Source organism: Podarcis raffonei, chromosome 3 (assembly GCF_027172205.1).
Source record: "Podarcis raffonei isolate rPodRaf1 chromosome 3, rPodRaf1.pri, whole genome shotgun sequence".
Lineage (NCBI taxonomy): Eukaryota > Metazoa > Chordata > Lepidosauria > Squamata > Lacertidae > Podarcis > Podarcis raffonei.
The window spans coordinates 70,705,293-70,724,546 of record NC_070604.1 but is presented as its reverse complement, the minus strand read 5'-3'; the positions used below and the strand labels follow the sequence as shown (position 1 = coordinate 70,724,546).

The 19,254-nt window shown below is 39.5% G+C and overlaps 1 protein-coding gene across 9 annotated transcripts in view; it reads right to left on the bottom strand.

Annotated features, from left to right (window-relative positions):
• Positions 1-5,249: 5,249 nt before the first annotated feature.
• The window catches only part of ARID1B (AT-rich interaction domain 1B), a 347,806-nt gene continuing 333,801 nt past the window's right edge, over positions 5,250-19,254 (bottom strand). For 5 of the 9 annotated variants that reach the window (XM_053382240.1, XM_053382241.1, XM_053382242.1 and 2 more), the window contains 5 exons: positions 18,378-18,494; positions 15,155-15,251; positions 12,139-12,925; positions 10,861-10,991; positions 5,250-8,357 (listed from right to left, as the gene is read on the bottom strand). In XM_053382240.1, the coding sequence (XP_053238215.1) occupies positions 6,633-8,357; positions 10,861-10,991; positions 12,139-12,925; positions 15,155-15,251; positions 18,378-18,494 (2,857 nt within the window). In that variant the 3' untranslated portion in view covers positions 5,250-6,632. The remainder of the gene's footprint in view (positions 8,358-10,860; positions 10,992-12,138; positions 12,926-15,154; positions 15,252-18,377; positions 18,495-19,254) is intronic. The other 4 variants (XM_053382244.1, XM_053382248.1, XM_053382247.1 and 1 more) reach the window with 1 other exon arrangement.

Here is a 19,254-nt window from a genome sequence, read left to right as displayed (position 1 = left end):
ATAAATGAATATAGTTAGGTACAGTATTCCGAAATATCAGAAAGCTGCTTTGCTGCAAGATGACTCAGAGGGGAGCAAGGCTTTCTTTTAACAGGTGCGAGGAAAAGACAAAAAAAGAGGGAAGCAAATCTTCCCTTTCAAATTCTGTGGTAAAAGGCATGCTAATATGCTAGGACAATGTGCTTAATTATATGTAAAGTGGAGATGGAACATGAGGTGAGGCCACTGATTTTAAAAGAGAGACATCTGGAGCATAACAAGGGAGATGCAGGCTTTTATTTCATAATGGGTAATATCAAAAAATATAATGCCATGCATTTCAGGACTTAACTATGATAATTAATCAGATTTTATACAGCCATATTTTTTTTTAACTGCATAAAGTAGGGTTGCACGAGGTAGGCTCTGCCCAGAATAATACTGCCAAAATTAGACTTTTGTTTCAAAAGGTCTCCCTGCCTCACATCTTTGGGCTGTCTGGTTTAAATAATGTTAGTTAGTATACAGTGTTTCTGAGGTGGGTAGGCCTGTCAGCTAAGCAACTAAGGGCTAATTGTAATGTTACATTCAAATAGATGTGCTAAAGACAAAAGTATGGAAATTGGTAAAAACAAACAAACAAATGTTCTGAAACAACGATTGTGAGGCTTAACGCACATTTAATAGAGCAGCACTAAAAGACTCATGGCAGAGAAACCAGTGATGTTGGATCTGTGGAGGAGTCTGCCCCTTTTACAAATTCTAGCTTGCTAGACTCAATGCCCTCATTTACATACATATAGGGCAACACCATGCCCACAATGCTCCTCTCTCTCCTTCCTATAGAATTTTTTGTTGAGATAAATGTATCTCATTGGTTATCTGCATCCCATCAGGATTGCATTATGCTTGCTATATCAATGCTGTGCTCTAAGACCAAGTTCACTCATCTTGGCCTGGAGGCTTCTAGCCTACCATATAAGCTATATAAGTGCAAAAGACACTTAGAGGGACTCATTATATGAGTCCCTCTAAGTGTCTTTTGCACTTGTGTTTTAGGCTACAGTGCTTTGGCTCTCTGAATATCATGTGCCCCTGCACTCTGAAAGTCTAGTTTTCCCCTATTTAAATCACCACAATTTGATCACCTTCATCCTTATTATCCCAGGGGGAATTGTTCCAAACCAGACCTTCCTCAGCTGCCATGTCTTTTGCCCCACAATCAACTCCCTAGGAAGAAGAAAAAAGTATTGTAAAGCGTAATGTTGCAATACTAAAGCAAGATTCAGTGCCTATTCAGTGGGGCAGAGCAGCTCAACTCAGGATCCATACTGGAGCCAAAGTCGTCATTTTGGTCAGTACTAAGGGAGCTAGCTCACATAGGGACTAGTAGGAATTGACTTTTAGGCTTTAGAAAACATACAATCCAATATATATCTAATTCAGTGCTTTCTAAGCTTTTTTGGAAATGCAATCCGGAGATGAAATTTTGTCTCTAAGAAACCTAGTCAGTGGGATTAATCCCTTATCTAAAAAGTGAAAATATATGGTTGCTGCAGAGTAAATGTGGCAACACAGACAGGAATATTGCCTCAAAGATTCATAGAACAGGATGTTAAGTGTATATACACATAAAGAGAAACTCCTGGAGTTTCCCTGTGATAGATTAAAATGATTTATGATTTAACAGAATGAAATCTAATGATGCCACGGCCAATTATAAGGATAAATAAGCAATTTTACAGAAGTCTGAAAACTCAAGTACAAAAGAGCAAAGCAATGAATTACAGGATAGAGGATACCTTATATTAGGGAAAGGGTTAGACTAGATCGGGGTAGCCATAACCATTAGCAATGCTGGCTGAGGCAGATGCGAATGGAGTCCAACAGAGACTGGAAGGTGCCATGTTGGCTGTCCTGGGCTAGATGACATATTGTGTCCATTATAGTGTAGCAGTACAACTCATCACCAAAGCTTAAGGGAGTTCACCCACAGGTCCCTTCAACAAAGCAACAAAACTCTCTATTAAACAAAATATTCAGAATCTGCTAATGTCTTGGAAAACAAAATGCAATCTTGAGAAATGACCAAGCTAAAGCAATTGAATAAGTATATTCTTCATAACGCTACTGACCAGCAACCCTCACCATTGGATCAGGCTAATTCATGTGGAGTATATCCATACCACAACCAGTTAACATTGGCGGTGGCATGGGTAGCTCTAAACAGCATGGTGAATGACGTGACTAGAAACATTTTACATGTCAACTTTCCGTTTGGAGGTGATCTCATAAGAAAGTACTGGCAGTTGGCCTCTATGTGAACTGATAGAACATACAGCCTGATCCTAAGACCAACGTTCATAAAGTAAAGCTTTGGTCATCTCTTCAATTCTCTCCTGTTCTAATCCCTCACCCACTTTCCTTCAATACAACATATTCTCAATGACTGCCATAGAATGTTCTATTTTTTTTGGAAAAATGGATATAGAAAGAGACGTGTGTTTGCTATTGAGAGACCCTGCTCTGTCAAAGTGGCAAAAAAAGGCTTCAGGGCACAGCCCAAGAAGACTCAAGTATTGTTGGTATTGGATTATTTCAGAGGTATCTCTCTGCTGTTTCTTTGTTGTCTTCCCTTTCTTCTTTGGGCACTTGAAAAAGAAGGACGCATGCAAACAGAGGTAGATTCCTTTGCTCTTAACACATGAAAGTCAAATGTCATAAAGAGAATGTAAGCAGGTTACAATAGCAGCGAATGAAAATCATTTCACCTCCGGGCTTCCTGCTGGTCAGTGATGTCTTGGTGTGCAAAAATATCTTCTTTTCTGTGAATGAGTAGGAAACCATCTGGCTCAAAGCCAACACAATTATTGTACAGTTAAACAGTGAATTTGCTCGTGTTATCAATTCCTTCATATCTTGTTTGTCCTGAAGGAATGCTCCTTTTCTTAAAAGAATTAACTTCCCGATCCTAACGCATATTAAGAAACACTTACCTTAGTTTTTAACAATTTATCTGGCAGCCCTATACAGCATTTTAGATCATCTATACAAACTTGCTCAGATGAGCTGAAAGAGCAATTAATAAGCAGAAACCACCCTATAATTATTCTTTCCAATCCACTGCTGGTGATATGTAAGACTTTCCCAACTGGGGCTCCAAATGTTTTGGACTACAACTCCCATCAGCCCAAGTAGCATGGCCAATGGTCAGGGACAGCTGTCCAATACTTCTCCAGGGCACCAAGTTGGGGAAGGCAAGTTTACACATCAGCAGCTTACACAACACGTTTAGTCGATTACAGCATCCCCCCAAAAGCCCCTTTATTTAGAGCACACATGGCACAGTGTTTTTCTTTCCAGTTGGTGCCATTTCACAATTTCACTTTTTGATGGCTAATCTGTTAAAACCATTTTGACCACAATGATAGAGTGGTGGAGCAGGTCAAATCTACTCCATTGACCAGCAACCCCGATGAAATTGATATGGTTCTTTCTTCATAGTCAGCACCATTCAAGTGTCTTTTAGCCATGCTTAAACGGCGCATTGAGGGTTTTTTTTTTACCCCAGTCATAACTTAACTACTTAATCAGTGCAGTACAAACAGACATAACAAAGACAGAAAGAGTGGAGGTCAAGTATGGGTTCTGAAAACAGGCTGAAGCCATGCAAAACTTCTTTGTATAACCTAGCTAAGAAGTTAGAAGAGCCTTAGCTAGAGCTCCCCACCATTGAGTGGTTTTTAAAAAATAGCTGCCTAAATCTGCTTCTGTGCAGTTACAAGTGGGCTATAATTTAACATATATTTCTGAATGCATTGTTATGCAAGAGACAAAGAGGAGAGACTGTTACTATGGGCGATATAAGAGTGAATAGATTACAGCAGAAGAAGGAAAAATTACTTTTTGTGACACAAGGGAGTCAGGTTTCAAACCTGGATGATAATAGTATGTACTTTGCCTGTCCATTAAATTATCTTCTTTATTAATGTGTTAGAGCAAGTTATACGAACAAGATTATCAGGATGCCTACTGGGATAACATATTTTCCAGGAGTCCCATAGTGACTAAAAATGGAGAAAAAATTGAGAAATATGCAGGAGCTCCTAACCAAGTCAGCATTTAAGATGAAACAGCAATCAGAGTGTCTTTTTATAGGAAAGGAGTAATTCTTGAGATATGCCCCTTAAGGCCCTGTTCTGTAAGACCCTTTAACACTTTTGGTGAGAGTTCTGAGCAGGAATTCATTCTTTACCAAAGCAATGTGAAAGTCACTTCTCTGTTGCTACAACTCTTTAAAGAGATGAAGAACCACCAATGATTTACTTCCTTCCTAGATGAATGCCATTCTTACAAAGGGTGATGTTAGTGTGGGAAGGAACTATGTCATTGGCTTTGCCACCAATGGTTTCTGAATTGCTTCCCATAAAATAATCTGAAGTCATTTAACAATAAAAGCATCAACATTAAGACATATATAAAACAAATTCAGGTTCAATACAGATACAAAAATGGGACACAAATCTTCACTTAGAATGTGCTCTGGGAAAAGGAAGGTCTTCAATAGGTGCCCGACGAATTTGAGGGAATTCCAAAGGGTAAGTGCTGAAGGCTTGATTCTGACATCATACAGAATGGACCTCCTGATGAGATGGTATCTGTATTCATCCAATGTTTCTGGCGCAGTAGGGAAAGAATACATTGCAAAGTGGATCCTTTGCTGCTGCCTCATTCATTTCCATGAGAGGACCAAATTTGTACATTCAAAGAAATATGCTTGCAAATCTGCTTCCTCCATTAAGATGCATGTGGCAGTTGTTGCGAGTGAATTATTATTGAAGCTCCTTTGACCAAATCAACAAAAAAACAACAACACTGGATCAAGCTTCTGGATGTCTATAAAGCATATGATCAGAGTATAACCTGGCTCTTTCCTACTAATTACTGTCAGATATAAATATATTTTACCTATAGTTATTTTATTCAAAAACTTACTTCCATCCTTGAATGTAGCATCCTCTATGGACATACAGTGGAAATGATCAGCAGGTAACTCTCATTTGCTTTTTGTAAGTCAAAAAATTCCACCATTTTGGTCTGCTTTTTGCAAATACTGACTAGCAGTCATTATTTCTGTGCTTGTTGCAACATCAGATGAAAATACTTCATGCTCAACCATCATGGCTATGAGGAAAATAGTAAGCTTCCCTCTTACCAAATGAACTGGTTTGACCTTATGGTGAAATGAGAACATTATTCAAGAACACCCATCACAGTGCTTAACAAGATTTAATGTACATTTATTCTTAACATGTGGAACATATAAAGATTTTATACTGAATAAATGATAATTCATTAAGCCAGAGGAAAAGGAGGAATTTACATCAAGTTTTTTTGTCTTTTTTTAAACTACATTATTTTGAAATACAAATGCGGATTCTTCTCACTGAAAAATCTTTGAAGTTGTTTTTCTTCCTTTTTTCCTGTATAAGTATTATTTTTCCTGTAGACTGGTAACCAATTTCTTAAATCAATCCATAAGTAACCATTTCCACATCTTGATTTATAAAGCAAGTTGTGAGCAACTGCTCTCCCGAAATAGAGCATGACTTTATACATACAGAAACTTGTACATTACCCTCGTGGTGGTGTTTTTCTGTTACTGTTTTTTAGAGACATGGCCCGAACAAAATAATAATAATAATAATAATAATTATAATAATAATAATAAAATTAAGTCTACCATCACTTTGTAGTTACCACATCATGAAAAAAAAATCCTTGTACGTATTTAAAAAAAGAGAGATGAGGGTATGTTTAATGTACAACTTCTATATACATCACGGCCCTTAGGCAATAAAAAAATATTTAAAATGATTAAAAGGAATTGTGAAGAACTGTCACTGTGGAAGGTCAAACAATAGATACTGATGTGACAGTTCTGGTGAGGAAGCAATTCATGTTGATCGTCTTCAGGTTTGTGTTTTAACTTTCCTAAAGAATTTGTTTTGCTCCTAGCCTAATGTAACCATTCTCCTGCAGAGAAACCAAGATAATTTCATATGCAGACTACGGACCAACCCCCTTCCTTGATCCGCTACACCTACATCACTAACTTTCTTCTATTGCACAGAGTGCTTTGGGCAACGGCATAAAGGGTGGTTGGGTTTTCTTTCATTCTTCAAAAATAAAACACACAGTAACTTAGTATATTTCCCCCACTTTTGCACTTCAGAGTGGTGAGCCTTCCCCCCCGCCTCTCAAATCATGTTTTGCAACATTTTAACCCTCAGTATCCCTAGTTTGCTTCCCCTCCCAAAAAATATGTGATACAAACATGCAAAAAAAAAATTATAATTTTTTTTGAAAAGGATATCTATGGAAAAGAAGTGTGACCTTTGAATGTACTAGACAGACTTTGGTTAAAAAAATAAAATAAAAAGATGTACTTATACACATAGACAGCAAATATTAATTCCATAACTGTTCAAATTAATATTTTTTTTAATTCCCAATTGGTAAATAGTGAATGGGGCAGAGGAGCAAAGATTCTTTTTTTCCTTCTTCCTACACTGGATAAACAAGTACAGAAAACAGCCAGTTATATGTGACCCTCTAATCTCCACTCACACATGCTTGGCTTCTCACTTATGTCATAACTGCCCAATCTGAAAAAGTACATCACAGATGACAGATGCAACCAGAGAGTTCAGGACAGCAGATATTGAGATATCCAGCAAACGTCCTTCGTGCAATAGGAACTCTGAGCGATTCTCCTCCACCCGGGCCATGGCCAGCAAAGCCTTGGCTGCCCTGCACATCATGTCTACGCTAGGTGGCTCCAGAGGCGGGGGCTGCATGTGCATGAGGTTATGCTGGCTCTGCTGGTACTGGGCCATAGTGACCCCATCCTCAAGGAAGCTTATCAAGTTTCCGATGCTTCCCTTCTGCACAGCAATCGCCCTTGCTGCTAATGTGTCCCCCTGGGCAAGGTTCGATAAGAGTGCCATGGACATTTCTCGGCAGACTGGATTTTTGCGGTCCCCAACGTACCTAACTAAAGTAGCATAGAGTTTCTCCTGACGACTGAATGGGGGAGTGGCCAAGATAAGGTCCACATTATTGTCTTGGATACTGAGTTTACACAGGGTTTCCAGTACAAGTCTCTGAGGCGACAGGACTGAGTTGGGCCCCACAGTTGGAAAAGGATCCTGTGCCTCTGCAGATGGGCACACCATCCAGTGCAGTAAGCCATCCAAAATTGGCAAACAGATGCTTTCCGTGTAAGCAGATAAGTCTAGCTGCCCAGAAATGTTGGCTAATGTGACCAATGTATTATCCCTCAAGACCTCAAGGCAGTCCCACCACCACTCATCCTTGCTGCAGGCCACCCCTTTGTCCGCCTCTTCCTCTTTTTCATATGTCTGTGGTGCACGCTTTCTTTCTGGGTGTTCATGATGGAGAAGTATCAACTTTCCTAAGATCAGCACCAAGCCTGGATGTTTTGACATTTCAGCATCATTGCCAGGCACAAAAGACAAGCTGCGGACAATGTTTGACACACAGATGCAACGTTTGGCCAAAGAGTCCTGCCAGTGAGTTATGGTGCATAGAGGAGTCTCATCTCGACTCCGTGGCTCATCCTCTAGCAACTTGATATTCCGATGACTTTTGGCTTGGTGGATCCCAAATGGAAATTTACTGCTATCCGTCTGAGAACTAGAGTCTGAGTCTTCAGACAGTGCTCCTGGGCGAGCTGACAAGACATCGTCAATGGTGGCTGATATGCTTTTGTCTTGCTGTTCCTCAGGTTCTCTTTTCCCCTCCACATTCTTCTTTTTACTTGAAGAGTTGGATGGAAGAGGCGGTTTCCTGCGAGGAGGAATCTCCATCTTACTCTCAAAGTGGGTCTGGATGTGTTCGGTTGTATCACCCCCACCCAGCTGCCAGTGGAGGAGACCACTGTTGAATTCCTGAACACGCCCCAGCTGGTCAGATCGGTCGACAACAAACAAGTTGTTTTTCTTTACGATTTTTATTGGCAGCTTGTCAAACTTACTGGCTTGTTTTGGCCTCTCACTTGGATCAGCAATGGCACCAGGGGGAGCAAGAACAGTGCTCTTCTCTTCTTCAGGGTTCTCATTTTCCTCTTCTTCCTCTTCCTCATCCTCAAATTCACCAAAATAATCAATACATTCATCATTGTTTTCTTCTTTGCTGGCTTCTTGCGTTGCAGACTGAGCATCCTCTTTCTGGGCTGAATTATGATCAAGTATTTTTGGTCCTGGATGTCCGACTTCATATTCCATGAGGATTCCAAATATATCTATCAGGCATTTTCTAAAGTATTCCACCAACAGCTCAAGAAAACCGGATAACTGAAGAAACAAAAAATAACATAAGAATGTTAAGAGGAGCATTTCAGGTGACATGGAATTGTGTTGGCAGCAGTAGGCATACTTTCAGAAAGATGTTAATTTACTCTTCATTTTACACATAAAACAAACCTTGTTGGGGCATTCTCTAAATGTAGGCATTCAGTGATCTGAACTCCATTAAAAAGATTTAATGGAGTAATAAAAATATAAAGTATTTATAACCCTTGTAGTTCGCACATTATAAAGGAAATCCCCAAACTGTATTTAATTTAATATTAAAAGTTTTTATTTTTTATTATTTTATTATTTATTTTATCCCACAATTGAACTTTTTGGATCTTACAAAATAGTCACAATTATTAAAACACACACAGGCACACCAACTGAGTCTTCCTCTAGAATAAAGTCTTCCCTCTGCCCTCAGAGGAAAAGAACCTATAGATACAACTCCACTTACACTGTGTCCTTGTAATGTTTTCTTAGCAGAATGGTGCTAAATACAGGGGTACAAGGAAAGTACATTTGAAGTCAGGGTGAGTGAGGCCACTTTGCCATGGCCATTTGCTTCTTAAAATTCATGAATTTCTATTTTGCTGAAATTATTGCAAAGACACATTCTACCCCACATGCATTTATTGAAACCAATTCTCCCACTCTCCCCCACCCACATTATCCCACAAAGTCTCTGGACAGGCTACAGCATGTCCTCATCTAAATTTATCCACACACTAACCATGTGAAGGAACTTAGACGGAGAAATAGATACTGAATATGGATTTGAGCTGGCTCATAATCCCTATTTTCCAGCTCATAAATGTTGGTAGTAGCCCTTCAACATACATATCTATAGCGTGATTTATAGCACTTCAGTGTTCTAAAAGCAAAAAAAGTAAAAACAATTCTTTTCTAATTTATAAAAGCTTTCCTGTCTGGTGTCCTGGAAATGATTACTACTCATTTCAGGTGATCAAGCAAGTGGCTATTTACAAACCTGTTCATTGTTCCATATTGCATGAAATGATGCACTCATAACTACTTGTGAATAAAGAACCAAGCAGAATAATTGCCACACTTACAATTCTCACCCTGCAAGGAATCTAGCAGCAGTGGCAGATCACAAAAGGGTTTTCATACTGCTTCTTAATCCCTATAGTGCAAGTCTTTTGCATCAAAGAAATCAGTCTTCTCTAGTGATATCTTGTGATATTTAGTAGAAACTTTCTTTAGTATAATCTAGTAGAAACTTACTTTCACTTGAAATATAACATTAATTTGCAAAAAGAAGGTAAATGTAAGAGGCTTGGTTCTGGAAGAGGTGAAGTCTTTTGAAAGTATGGCCCCACAAAAAGTGAGCTTTTATGTTATATGCAAATAATTATTTAAATCTTTTTTCCTCTCCCATCTCTCACACCTTTCCTAATTCTGTGACGCACTTTAGTCTTCAAGTTAAGGAAGAGCTTACAATATATCAGTAGTAGCCATGATAGTTTTCATGTCTGTGATAAGCTCTTGAAGGCTTTTATTACCAACTGATGTGCTCCATCCAAGGCATTCTTGAGTTCCTCCTGCTGTTAGTGAAAGCTATATGCAGCATAAATGTTCAACCAGGAAAAAAAATATTGCCTTGGATTTAAAGATGTTCTTGTACAAAGCACTTTTTACTGATTCCTCCATCTGAGTGCAGCTTCCTGTACCCTGTTCTGTTCAAGAGGGCCCCTTGATTCCCAACAGTGTCTTTTCGTTGAGGAGCTGAGGGAAAGAGGGAACTGGAAAACCCTGCTGTGAGAAGGGGTCTGTTCTCACATCTTTAGGAACGAAGCTGCTGTAAGAGAGCTTTGATAAAAGAAATACTGATTTAATTTTGAAGGGTCAGTCTTTGGAACATTGAATGACTAGGGCATTTGAGTGGTGTTTTCAGTGGTGATTCTATGTTTCAGCCTCGCTTTGTATTTATTAAATGGCAGGTAAATTCAACGTTTTTTTAAGCTTTAGAGGATGGGGTAAAATCACTTTAAAGTTATGGTGCTGCTAATGATGTGACACGTATTTTATGTGAATTGCTAATCTTGTGGAGAAGATCATACCATTGAACTCCATGGGGACCAGCCTTATATCAGGTGAGACCACTGGTCCATCTAGCCCAGCTGTTGCCTACACTGACTGGCAGCAGCTCTCCCAGGGTTTCAGATGGGGATACTCCCTGTCCAACATGGAAATGCTTTCTTCTACAGAAAGCTACGGCCTTCTGCAGAAGAAGCATATACTCTGCCACTGAGCTATGGCCCACCATGAATTGCTAATGCTCTTTCTTATTATGCAACATGTTTTGTACTGCCTTATTTTGTTGTCAACTGCCCTATGACTGTTTTAGATGAAGGAAAATATCTATCATCTATCTATCTATCATCTATCTATCTATCTATCTATCTATCTATCTATCTATCTATCATCTGGCATTAGGAGGTTTCAGATAAACAGACTTCTGGAGAAATATCAAACCTACCTGAGAGAGATTGAAAGTAGCAACAGTACTGTCATCATACAGAAGGATATTAATAGTATCTAAAGCCCAAGTACTTTCAGCAAGAAGGCCTGATTTAAGTGACATCATCACCCTCCAAGCCTCAGGAGTCACTAGAAAGTAAGAACACAAAGCATTAATAAGCATTCTGTCTAAAGGAGATCCAGAAGCTAGATTTCAAATGGCATACAGATTTTGGATCAGTGAGAAGAAGGGATGCTTTTATTCCAGATTATGGTATGAATAGTCACAGTTCCCTTGTTAGGTTCAAGAATGGCAACTCTCATATGCAGAATTCACTAGCATGTCTTCCACTGAACACAACACTGAATTATATTAAATACAGCAGGAAAAACTGCCTATTTAAGATGAAAAAAGCCATGTTGCTATTTTGAGAACTGGCTGAATAAAACAGCACAGACGGTTAATCTGTGGCTAACAAACATGGTCGTTAGCTATCATGCTCCGTTATGCAAATTGAAGAGATGATCCACTCTTAAGCATTAGGAGTTGAGAGGAACAAAATATGTGTGATTAATAAGGCTTTTGGCTATCCTTTCTTTCAAGCTAACTAAGGAATGTACACAAGGGTGCGTGTTTGTGTGTGTCACACCCACTTCTGGGTGCAGATTGAAACCACTTTTGAAGAACTGTTAGGATTTGAGGAAAATCAGATTTAATCTTGCAGTTCTCAGACCCAGCTTGGATTTTTTGAGTGCTCTACAGATACTTTTTTGTTATGTTATCTTCTATGTTATCTTCTGAGCCCTCATAATGTCTACTCAAAATGCATGCTTGTAAGTAAGCAAAGTATACTTTGGTTCTCCAAAGTATACTTTGAATTTCCTCTTGGGGAAGAGGGGGTGAAAAACGGCCATAGAAGTAACCAAATGATCCAGAAGTAACCAAAACGGTGTCCCCTTCATTAGTCGTTGGATTCTAGCTCCCCTGTGCCAAAATGAAATCACATAAATCCTGCTTATTTCAGGAAGAAACCAAATGTCAGAAACAGCAGGAGGACAACACCTAATATGAAAACTTTAATAAAACACACAGTTACAGTAACTTCTTGCCTAAGTATGCAGTGCCCTTCTTCATATAAGTAGATAAAGTGGTGGGGTGAAAATGGTCACTCCTGCTATGAAACTTTGGGCATGGTTGCAATTTAACAAAGGTAATTTCTCAACGTAAGTTTACAAAACTGCAGCCTTTAAAATATTGTAATTAAAAAGAGACTCCTTTTCATTGTCTAGCACTTACCTATATCTTTTGAGGTAATCTTTCGTCTTGGTTTCAAGACTGGCTGGGATGCTTCTACAGAGCCTGGAGGAAAAGTTATTTCCCTCCTAATTGGTGGTGGCTGGGTTGGAGGACCTGCGACCTGTGAGACTGGAACAGTGGGCATAACTTTCGGCATCTTCATGGAGGGCAGGAAAGGGGATTTACTTGGAGACATACGGTTTTCATGGGAGCGTGGGAAGGATGCAGGACTAGGCGCTCGAGAGATGTGGTTTGGCATCGACGGCGTCGTCTGGTAAGATGACTGAGGAGGTCGAGTGATAGGCTGCATGGAGGCAGAGGATGACATGTAAGAAGGCTGACGTTGGTTGACATGAGAAGGCCACTGGCTTTCATGGTTTATCCTCTGGTCAGGGACCATCATATCTTCAGTGCGGTTCATCCCTGGATAAGGTGGGGCCTGTGCAGGGCCTCCAGGGCCTTGCCTATTTTGATATGGGTAAGACATATCATTTCGTGTGGGCCACATGTTCTGTTGGGGGCCTTCACTAGAGGCTGATGACTGCATAGGACCACCAATCATCTGAGGAGGTATTCCATGTTGCTGCATTTGTCCCGGTGCCTGCATTCTCTCTCGGCTATAAGGATATGGATACTGTCCCTGTATGGGCCTTCGGTCTGGTCCAGAGTAAGCACTGTACTGGTTAAACATATCCTGCTGCTGGCCACTATACTGCATATTAAACATATCTCCTTCATGGCGTTTTGCTGGGGGCCCATACATGCCATCCATATGCCGTTTGTAGTTCTGAAAAGGAGGAACAACATGAATAAGCTTTAAATACAATGAAAATATTATTTTTCATAGGAAGATTCATATTCCACAGTCAACCAATGAGATTTGCTACATAATAATGGCTACCAACAAAATGGACAGGAGTGCCTGGCGTGCTCTGGTCCATGGGGTCACGAAGAGTCGGACATGACTAAACGACAACAACAATGGCTACCAACTTGATTCTTTTAAAAGGGGTTAGACAGATTCATGGAGGATAAGGCTATCAAAGGCTACCAAGTCCCGATGACTATGTATTATCTCCAGCATGCCTCTGAGTACCAATTGTTGGGGGATTATGAATGGAATAGTGCTATTGCACTCATGTCCTGTGTGAGAGCTTCTCATAAGCATCTCTTTGAGCAGTGCGAGAACAGATTGCTAGACCTTTGGTCTGAACCAGCAAGGCTCTTATTAATTTCTTATGGAAGAAACATTTGAGGCTACATTATACAGATTTTGGTAAAAATATAGCATACTTTGATTAGTGTTTTGATTAACATGTAATGCCTTTTTAATTATTTCAGTAAATAAATATGAATTGGCAGAAAATCCATCTTTCAGCTCTGGTGTACAACAAGTAGAAAAAAATGATTATTTTAGTGGTGAACAAAAAATGCTTGAAGATGATATATGAGACAGCCCTTTCATTTTCGGAGGTAGTTCTGATGGGTTTATAACTTTATGTTTAAAAGATAGTTAGCCTAAGGCTAATACATCTCATGTTAGTTCTCATTCCAGTGAAGCGTGGTAAAAAAATTATTAGTTATTTTTTGACATATCCAAGTTTGAAAAAACAATGTTTCTTTATTAGTAAGGTCATTTTTAAGACTTTTGTTTAAGATACATAAAACTGATAGTCTCTATAATTTTGAAGCTCGCTATAACTTTCTTTTCAGAAAATGAGACACAATAAAGCATATAAAATGGTATGAATGTATCACAGGAGTAAAAGCACCTGGGATGCAAGATGTCTTCAATGAACACTAAAATAAAACAGAGAGAACTTTCCCCACATGCTTTTAGAATGTCAGAGGCCCTCTTGAAGGTGCTACCACCACCAGATGTTCAGGGGAAGGTGGTTAGAACCATCCCAATTTTCTCATATAGGAAAACAGCAGACTAAGCTTTTTAGGAGACTTTTGCCTCTAAGTGAAGGGAGTAATTGGATGCTCTATGTTGTGTTGCCTATGGGTTGTATCGAGACACCCCCTAAAACTGCCCCGAGAGTCCCCCAACCTTCTGGAACACATTTCCACTTTTGGAACAGCAGCATTGGATTAAATCCTATGATTCTTGGTTACTGTTTTGTATTGAGATATATTTAAGGATATTTTCAGAAAGATATATGCATAGGTATGATGTTTGTATGCTCAGAGCAAGCTATATGCTCAGAGCAAGCCAATCTCTGGGTGCTAGTCCTTATGTAGCCAAAAGAGTATCATCTGTGTACAAGACGAAAGAATCAGCAGGACTTAAGAATCCATTTTTTTCTGTGTGTGTGTGGAGACATTGTTAACTAGGAGAGAGGAAGAACAGAATGAAATAAAGGTTGGCTGGCTGCTGGGGCCCTGGATAAAGGAATGCTACAGCTGCACTTCCCACTAGAAAGCTGCTTTGAGAGTTTTACTGGGAAATAGGATATAAACATTATCCAACAAATTAACTTGGAACTTGGCTGTTGTGTGGCAATGGCAGCCTCAGCTATAACTTTTCTGCCCTATCTTTTGGATAGGTTTAAGACAAACAACTTTGCAATTTGTAAATATTCACTTGGCCCCTTCATTCTCTTGCTAGCCTTCATGTTTCAACAGAGGTGGGGGTTTTCTTCTTGCCTCCTTTCCCACTGGATTTAGCTATCTGAAGTGAATGAAGATAACATAGAAACAGCCCTCCTCCCCCTACCAACATTATTGGGGATATGTCCTTTGTCTTTGTGCATTGTCTATGCACTGGCATCAAATCTCCCTCAGTAAAAAAAACCCAAACCCATCCTGTTCCGTGTGTCAGTGAATCAGCTATTCACAACTATGAAACATTCCATACAAAAGGATCCACAAATATGCAGTCATAGGCCTGGCAATGTCTTTTCTGTCTATCAGTGGAATTCATCCTAATGTTGCATTCTGTTTTTCAATGTCCGTATGCATGGATTTCTAGAATGAACTTTGCAGAGGGAAAATGACAACCACAAATGTTTACCTGCTGTTGTGGAAACATTCCAGGTTGGTGTCCCCCATAGGGTGGCTGTCCTGAAGGAGGTACTTGCACTGGATATTGCGGCCCATATTGTTCATGCCTGCAATGAGGAATGTGAGCTACTAATTAGTACAGACTATTCCCCAATTATAAATGGAGAACTGTTTATAAGAAGACCTGAAGCTCTCCACAGAACCTCCCTTCTGTTCCATCATACCGCCTGTCAACAACAAAATGTTATTTGTTAAAACAGAAGTTTTGTTCATGGGGGGGGGTGCTTGGGCTGCAGCTCAGTTTGGTTCAGTGGCACTATATCAGAGTAAATTTATTTCAGTCTTATAAAAAAAAGTAGAAGTAGTTGTGTAGGCTTGGATCTGAGAATAGAACATACCTACTGCTGCAGGTAGGAGGCAACATATGACATGGATGTATGCCTGATTTACAAGTTTTCTGCTTTCCTTTAATCTCTTATGAGAGATGGAAATACTGTAGCAACTGAGTGAATTACTGGTATCCCAGGATCATGTGCAACTTCTGTTTAGAGTGCTGGGGACATATAATTCCAGTATCCAAGTTTCCACCTCACCTCACTTGCAAATATCTGAATGAACTGAAAGCTTTGAAGTCAAAATTATGCGCCCATCCTACAGTAGAAACAAATCCAACTGAGAGGTTGAAGTTGATTCTGCGTTTGAGTCACACAGTGATGATGAAATCTATGGTTAGCCAATAGTGTTAGAATATTACACTTTAATAAAATTATTTATGTAAACAGAAATATTTTATCCAGAGCTTTAAGGCAAATTTATAATTGAACTGGAATACATAAAGTTAAACCAATTTTCTTTGAAAGTGAAATTAAACTTGTCAAAAGTCCTCCTTGTTGCACAGGAAGATTGGGGAGTGTGTAATCCTGATGCTTTGCTTGAGCTTCATGAGCTTAATCAACTCATTACTAAATTATGGTTTAGTACAGGAGTAGCCAGCATGATGTCCCCCAGATGTTATGGATTACAACTCCCATCATCCTTGATCATTGGCTATGCTTGCTGAGGCTGGTGGGAGTTAAACTACCCTGGGTTAGAGCTACAGTAATACCTCGGGATGAATACGCTTCAGGTTGAGCGTTTTCGGGTTGCGCTCCGTGGCGACCCGGAAGTAACGGAACACGTTACTTCCGGGTTCTGCCGCTCGCACATGCGCAGACACGCAAAATGACGTTATGCGCATGCACGGAAGCGGCGAAACGCGACCCGCGCAGTTGCACCTTACGTTCCTTTCAGGATGCGAACGGGACTCCGGAACGGATACCGTTTGCATCCAGAGGTACCACTGTACATGTGAATACATGCATCACAAGAACTTCATGTAAGCAGCTTCATTATGTTTATTACATATTATGTTGAGAACTCAAGAGCTTTAGGTACACCTTGAAACTTACCTGTGTAACTTGGTAACAGTGCGGAGTACTGTATCTAATTTTGATGGGAGACCCCAAACTGGATATAACTTAATTTGCTATAATATAACATCCAAACCATCTTGTCTCAGATTAAAAGCACGACCTTAAGACTCATTTATCCAGCAAATAAACATCTAGGATTGCTCTTGCAATTAGTCAGTTAGTGCAGTGATGCCATGGACCCCCTGTGCCCTTCCCAAATCTGCTCCAGAGAATTGGAGGAACCCCCAAAACAGATTTAGGGTGTGTGTGGGGAACAGGGCAGTGAGTCTTTGAAATAATGGAAATACTTCATGGAATACTTCCTAGGGGACCCTGCCTGTGGAATACTTTTTCCAAGTTAGCTCACATGGCACCAAATTTGATGTCAATCCCATGCCAGGTGACAACTTGTTATTTTGCTATTTAAAATTTGTAAATTGTCCTTGAAATGTATTAATATAAACAAACCATATGATCTAAGGCATTTAATTTGCTACAGAGCCCCTTACACTGGAATAACCATACAGACACAAATCTAAAATAGGCAATAATTAGCAACTAGAATATTAATACTCAGGACATAAGAAAATAAGCTTCTTTACCTGTTAAACCAAGGATGCCTCCTTGGTAAGGCTGGAATAATCCACCTTGTGTGCTCTTACTGGGACATATTTCTTTGATGTTCAATGTATGCTATGGTAGTGTGTGTAGCTCTGTGTTCTGCATGCAAGCAGCTTCACTCTCAGCTATAAAAGATCTCTGCCTGAAAGGCCCTCAGTCTGTGCTGACAGCACCAAGCTACCTCTATCCCTTCTTTCAAATCCCTTCTCAAACCTCAGTCCTTATTCCCAACCTTTAAGCACATGGAACTGCATTTGCTTGCATTATTTTCTCCCTCCCTTTGTCTTTCCTCCCTCCCCTCTATTGTCTTCCCTCCCATTGTCTACCTTAAGCTCCTTGAAAGTAGGGATTTGCCTATTTTGCCCATGTAACTGTAAGGTGCCATGTATGGTGATGGCACTGGATGTATGTATAGATGTCATATTCATAGAAGCTCCACTGGCTATACAAATATATGATGTTTTTTATATCTCTGCAGCACTTCTTAAATATTCTCAGTGAGTTACAGTTGTAAAATTTGATTTTAAAAATGTCTGACAGAATGAGGTTTAAGGGAAAAGTCAAAGGTCTGCTTTCACCCTAGAGAGCAGACTCAGTTCATGCTGACGTCTGCAAGTGAGAGATGTCTGTGCATATATACGCTGGAATTCTAGCTCCTAGAGGGTTCCACTTAAATACATAAGCCATATTTCAAGGAATCTCAATTAATTTGTTTACAAAATGTTGCAACCAAAGAAAGGCATGGGAGCCTCAACATTTAATGACTAAATTTAAAGTAAAAGGTTAAGAACAGTACTTCATGTGTATATATGAGCAAAATAACAATTTTATTTTGATTTATGGAAGTAGAAGGGCTTTTGCAATCCCATGTTCTCTAGAAGTTCAAAATGAACATACTGTTATAATCTAAAACCGAAATAATGAAAAGCCAGACATCAAGCTCCTGTAAGTTCTGGAAACACTCCATCGACATGGCTGCTGAGCCACTGCTACTGTTTTCAAAGGAGTTGATGATGCCAGGGAACGGCAGAAGTCCCATTGAAAGAAAAGAGGCTACGCAGCAACAATGCTTGGTAAATTGCACCTTCTGCCCAGTGGCTCTTAAGATTTAAAATTATCTGGTTAACACAGGCATTTGAAACAAATTAAATTGTTGTTCACCTTTGCTGCCCAGGGTAACGGTTAGGAGAGTACATGCTTGGGTCACTGTTTGAAGGCACCATGTTGCTTTGACCAGGTGCTCCCATACTGCCTTCAGGACCCAGCCCATGATCCGACCTAAAAATGACAAAGGAAACCTCATGCTGTAAAAAGCACTTATTCTTTCAATCTGCTAAAAAAAAATTAAAAAATTAAAAAAATTAAGGCATAGCCGGTTTGGGTTCCAGATCTCTCAGGGACTCAAAGTGTCATTGAGACCACTGCAGTTTATTTCTTCAAGGAAGTATTTTATGCTGCTCTTGATTGTGAAATTCAGCCTACTGAAACCTGAAACATGGAAATAGCTACACATAACTGGGAGAGGGGAGGGACAAATGACATGCCACTTATAGTTCTGTGACTTCTATTCCTAACAGTAAAAAAAATCACAAAAGAACTTAGTTTGACAAAATTCAAGATGTTTTGAAATTAGCTTAATTTTAGTTTGGCCTTCAAACACTAGATGTTTTGAGAATATTTGGTAGAGATTATTTCTAATAATTAGAGTTTCATGTTGCAGATTCACATTTTTTTTAAAAAAAATATTGTGTGTGTGTGTGTAGGCAAATTTGTTATTTAGCTCTTTAGTGAAGTTGTGGGACAAAACACTTCTAACCGGTAAAATATATTTTCCTTTGCACTAATCCTTTCTGTTGGTATCCAGAGCTTATAATAGAATCATAGATCCGTAGAATTGGGAGGGATCCTGAAGGTCATCTAATCCAACCCCATGCAATGAAGGAATCTCCACTACTAGCTTTTCCAAAAGTCTTTATTAATATAATTAAGAAATAATCCATTCTAGCTACTGAACCAATGACAATGGGATTATAGTTAT